This window comes from Cynoglossus semilaevis, chromosome 13 (assembly GCF_000523025.1).
Source record: "Cynoglossus semilaevis isolate Cse_v1.0 chromosome 13, Cse_v1.0, whole genome shotgun sequence".
NCBI lineage: Eukaryota > Metazoa > Chordata > Actinopteri > Pleuronectiformes > Cynoglossidae > Cynoglossus > Cynoglossus semilaevis.
In genome coordinates, this window is record NC_024319.1 from 4,945,158 (window position 1) to 4,950,568 (window position 5,411).

A 5,411-nucleotide genomic window follows, 5' to 3' on the forward strand; every position below is an offset into this window, starting at 1 on the left:
GTTGTTTTATGTTTCACCAGCCAGGTCACCTGACCGTCCAAGACGTCCAGAGGAGTGTGTCCAGAGCCGACCTCATCACTGTCTCCTTCTCTCTGTCTCTGTCTTTGTCTTTGAATGGTCTGACCGGTCTCCATGTTCTTGTTCTTGTTCTTGTTTTTTCGTCATGTAAAGTCTGGTTGATGGTTGGGTTACAGGGTTAAAGGAAGGTTTTAATCTACTAATCCAAATTTTCCCTTTGAGGCAAATGCTGTACTTTAAAAATAAAACCTAGCAGTCCTCAAACCTTAACAAATAACTTGTTTTTAGATGTTCAGACAGCTAAGTTATTTGTATTCTTTTTTTATGTATTTAATATAATATATAATTATTTTTTATATGTTTAAAAATTAAAAGATGCGTTTGAAAACTAACACACTGGTGAAGACTTCTAATCAGAAATTTGTCCTGAACTTTGACAGAGAGATTGAACCAATAGAAATCACTGTACATGTGTTCCAATAGAAAGCAGTTCTGTTGTCACTGCAGCACAGAATTTTGGGGATAAAAGGCTGTATGTGAAAGTGAAAGTCACTAGATGGCAGCATTGCAGCTCATTTAATTAATCTCATACTCATACAGTGGTTTGTAACACCTGGCCTACAGTAATATCGGTTGATATCGGAATCAGAAATTAAGGTATATTGGATATCGGCAAAAAGTTGATATGAGACCTCCCTCATTGTTGGTTTTATTTATTTCTTTTGCTTCTGTTTACATTTTATTTCTTTCTCCACTGGAGTTCTAACCACTGCTGTGTCTTTTCCAGACGTTCACAGCACCTCGTTTGTGCGGCGTGCACAGACTTCCTGGATGGGCGAAAATGTGACCTTTCCAATGACGGGTCTGGGACTGTCCTCTCTGTTCCTGCAGAAAAAAGGTTGGACTCTATCACTTGCCTGTTTGTTTTCCACCCAGCTGCTGCTGCTGCTGCTGCTTCCTGTCTTCATCTGTCCACCTCTGGTCTTCCCACAGCTCTGGTCGGTGCCGTCAGTGTGGCAGTGGACGCCGTCCTGGCCCAGTTCAGTTCTTCTAGGACTGCAGTTCAAAAGGTCAGACATTCCTGAATAAAAGAACAGGACTGCAGTTCAAAAGGTCAGACATTTCTGAATAAAAGAACAAATTCCTCTTTCCTTTTTTTTTTTTTTAATTCTTCATCAGACTGATATTTTTGAATAAATCTATGAGCGATCTCACTGTGCGTTGGTTTCTGAATGAAGGATCATTTTGTCTGTGTCTCATGAAACGACTCCCTCTTTCCTTTCTCTCTGTTCTGATTCTTCACCTCTGGTTCCATCTCCTCTCAGTCTCTCTCACTTAACAAGGTACAGGAATATTTTGAGATAACCCCGACTGTCAGAATCTAATAACTCCTTTCTGTGAACTAACTCCCACCTCACCCCAAACTCTCCCCTTTGTCATTTTCTCCCCCTCCCCTCCTTCGTCTTGATTCACTCCTTCTCCATTCTCTTCCCCCGCTCGTCTCCATCGCTGCACGTACGTTTCCCTCACCCTCTTCTCCTTCACTCCCACCGTTCTCTCATGCCTCCTCTCCTCTTGTCTTATCTCCTGCCCTCTCCTCCACCTCCCCCCCTCTGCTGCCCTCACCCCCTTTTCCTCCGCTCTCAGGCCTTATCAGGAGACAGCACTGTAAATCCATCCCTGGGCCGTCTGGTGCTGCAGTGCCTGTGCCCCGCCCTGCACAGTCTGCTGACCGACGGCTTGAAGCCTCATCAGAGTGACCTGATTTCAGGAAGGAGGCCAAACTCTGCCTGGGGCCTGGTGCAGGCCTCCACCAGGCCAGGTAGTCAACGCCGACCCACGGAAACACACCTGACATTTACAAGAGTCAGGATTTGTCCTGCTGGACTAAGATTATTTATTATTATTTGTTTTAAACCACGTGTGTGTGTGTGTTTTACCTCCGTACCTGGACTACAGTAACTCTGTTTGACTGATAACTGCTGGTCATTTGACCTGAAGTGTTTCCCGTTTTCATCTCAGGTCCTAAAACCCAGGCGCTGTTCAACCTCCAAGTTCGGGTGGTGGAGCTGCCACAGCTCCGTCAGAGCAAACACCGCTTCAACGCATTCCTCTTCGGTCTCCTGAAGTACGAGTCACGCTCTACATCTGCCTTGAAGCCTGACAGTTTGACGTTTTTGTTTTGTTTTTTCTAAACTTCCTCTCTCTTCTCACCCAGCTCCAAGCTCCTTGATTTCTGGTTGTCTCACCTACAGTCTTGCAGTGGTAAAAAAAACGCTCCTTGATTTCTGGTTGTCTCACCTACAGTCTTGCAGCGGTAAAAAATTTTTTTTTGGCAAAATCCTAATTTCATCATGTCATGTTGGTCAGATGGTGAAAATGTATGATGAAAATTTTTTTCAAATTTTTTTTCAAAATTTTATATATTCTGCATGCTTCTCATCAAATTAAAGCATTTTGAAAAAAGTAAAAAAAAAATGAAAATTTATGATGAAAACTTTTTTTACAAACATTTTCAAAATGTTATTTTTTCTGCATGTTTCTCATCAAATTAAAGCATTTTGAAAAAAAGTTTTAAAAAAATGAAAATTTATGATGAAAACTTTTTTTACAAACATTTTCAAAATGTTATTTTTTCTGCATGTTTCTCATCAAATTAGAGCATTTTGGAAAACATTTTAGAAGAAATTTTTTTTTTAGAATTTTTCGGCAAAATCGTAATTTCACATGTTATGTTGGTCAAAAGTTTATGAAACTTTTTAGTAATTTCTGAAAATTTCCAAATTTTATTTTCTGAATTTTGACCCTTGCCCCCTGGTGTTTCCTCAGATGTGTTGGAGATCTTCTACCACCCCACCTCCTTCATGCATCTTTCTCTAAGCAGCTGTCAGCCTCTGTTTGAGGAGCTGCTCCTGGTGCTGCAGCCTCTCAGCCTGCTCACCTTCAACCTGGACCTCCTCTTCCAGCACCACCGCCTGGAGGCCGACTCACACGGCCCACAGATCCCCACTCCGCCCTCTCAGGTCGCGGGACTCCAGCGGCTGTCGGCGAAGGGGTCACAGTTCAAAACCACGGGGGGCAAACACGTGGAAGTCCTGTCCGAATTTGACTTTGGAAATCCAGGGCATTGGGAAGCGAGAGAGTCGCCGTCACCGCAGGCCGATGACGAGGAAGAGACGGACGACGCTGCAAATGGAAACGCTCCGGTCGCTCTCAGTCAAACCAGCCCTCAGCTGCTGTGGGTGCAGAACAAGGACATCGGGCCGTTACCTCTGCCTGACGTTGAGAGCGACAGCCTGGCTCAGCAGGCCGGACAGGTAGCTCCTCCTTCCAACGGATCGATGCTCCTCCATCATTGATGAGTGCGAGGTCGAGCACCGCTGACCTTTCTTTTAATAACAGGTGATCCAGCAGGGATGGGAGGCCGTGATGCGTCTGGGAGACCGACTGAGCCAGAACATGGCCGCTGTGAAAAGGCTGGAGGCGAACGCTGACTTGTCAGCGCTCCAGACTCAGACAGGAAGTGAGTACACCTCAGTCGGCAGCGTCGGACATGTACCCTGGGGTCTGGGACGCCTCTTCGGAGCTTCTAAAAACCTCAACAGCCCAGCAGGTCACGTGACACCAACCAGGTCTGTCCGTGGGATTTTTAATCAGTTTAGTGTCTTTGTGTCTTTGTGTCTTTGTGTCTCATTGTCCCCGTCTCCTCAGACGTCCCTCCCAGTGGTTGGCTCCCGGCGTCACGGCCATCACCAGAATGATCAGCAGCAGCTCCGCCCCCATGGTGACCAGAGCTGCAGAACAACAGCAGGAACCTGAGGAGAGGTCCGACAAACAGGCCGAGTCACTGCTGATGAAGGACAGACCCCGCCCACTCAGGTACCAGGGCCGGGCCATCCTATTGGCTGAGGCCAATTTAGGCAAAAATCAATGGTTTGAGAAGTGATAGCTAGTTAAGTTAACTCGTCTTCATAAGACGTTGATCTTAGTGGTAGGAAAGACAGATTTAGTCGGACTTTTATGCTAATTATCAAGTAACGAGGAACATGTTTTCACCTGAGAGGAAATTGATTTTGTTGAACTTGATCTTGTCATATGTTTTTTGAAAATTTTGTTTGTTTCTACTGGCTCTGTTACTTTATTTTTATTTGCTACCTTGACTTTAACTTGGATTGAGAAACTCTCTGAAACAAGCTTGTTGTTGAACAGTGGTTCCCAACCACTGGCCCCTGGACCAATGTCAGGCCGTGGGTCATTGTTACCCAGCCTCAAACAAACATTAATTGCGTTACATTAATTATGGCGAAAAAAAAAATTGCGTTGAAAAATGACACGATTCTTCTTCGGTTACGGCGCCCGAGTCGTTTTTCAAAATAAAAGTCCTCAGAAAGTTTCCTAAAAAAGGAAAATAAAGGCCGACAGAGGAGTCAGAAGAAGGAGTTCTTCGGCTTCCAAAGTATTAAATATGCGTCGTCCAGCATAATGGTGAGTTTTATTTAATATACTTTTATTTTTTCATTTTTTTATATATAATTTTTTGTTTCAGTATCAGTCTTATTATTTTTATCTTATCTAAACCTTAAATGACCAGTCTGAGAATATTATTTTACGTCATACATGATTAACATCTGTGGCCCAATCGATGGTTGGGGGCCTGTGTGGGAGAGCGTTTTGGTTCAAGTCCATTTCCGTTGTGTGTCGGCAGGTCGGTGCGGACACTGTGTGACTACACTGGAACAGGTTCAGAGCTCACTTTCTGTCGAGGAGAAGAACTCCTGGTGCTGGGAGGAGTGGACCAGGACTGGATTCGCTGTCGTCAGGGAGACACGGAGGGACTGGTGCCGATTGGCTACACGTCCCTCATCATGTGACTGTGGCACCATGATGCACTCAATCGTAAAGAAGAAACAAATACAAAGTGTATATTTTAAGCAATTACTGACATGTACCGGTGAGACTCCCCCCGCTCCTCTCCTCTCCTCTGAAAGGGAGATTTCACACTTGCCTGCTTAGAGTTTGTTTGAGTGTGAACCACCATCTGTCCTGCTCCGCCTTCATCAGCAGCGGTCTGCCACTCTCGTCCATAAAAAAAATATTAAAAAAAATAAAAAAATGAGAGATTTCTTTTTCCACCATTTCAATCCGTCCAATGACGGCCCTGGCTGATGGATTCCCGCAGCAGATGGTGCGGCGACGATCACTCAAGTCAAACACAGAAGCCTGTGGTCTTGAAGTGAAGTGTCTCTTCCCGTTCCTATTCCTCACTTTCATCCTCCGACCTGAGGCTGTTGACAAACGTCGGTGTCTGTTTTCAGAGCCGAGGCTGAGAAGGTGAAAGTCAAAGTCAGCGGCTCGGTGTTTCACACACACACACACACACACACACTGTACTG

At 44.9% G+C, this 5,411-nt stretch overlaps 1 protein-coding gene across 3 annotated transcripts in view; it reads left to right on the forward strand.

Moving 5' to 3' along the window:
• Positions 1-5,092, forward strand: part of rusc1 (RUN and SH3 domain containing 1) — a 13,249-nt gene extending 8,157 nt beyond the window's left edge. For 2 of the 3 annotated variants that reach the window (XM_017037825.2, XM_017037827.2), the window contains 10 exons: positions 806-916; positions 1,012-1,088; positions 1,344-1,361; positions 1,666-1,840; positions 2,041-2,146; positions 2,237-2,283; positions 2,848-3,335; positions 3,421-3,650; positions 3,730-3,897; positions 4,724-5,092. In XM_017037825.2, coding sequence (XP_016893314.1) covers positions 806-916; positions 1,012-1,088; positions 1,344-1,361; positions 1,666-1,840; positions 2,041-2,146; positions 2,237-2,283; positions 2,848-3,335; positions 3,421-3,650; positions 3,730-3,897; positions 4,724-4,889 — 1,586 coding nt within the window. In that variant the 3' untranslated portion in view covers positions 4,890-5,092. The remainder of the gene's footprint in view (positions 1-805; positions 917-1,011; positions 1,089-1,343; positions 1,362-1,665; positions 1,841-2,040; positions 2,147-2,236; positions 2,284-2,847; positions 3,336-3,420; positions 3,651-3,729; positions 3,898-4,723) is intronic. The other variant, XM_025061233.1, reaches the window with a different exon arrangement.
• The last annotated feature ends 319 nt before the right edge of the window (positions 5,093-5,411 follow it).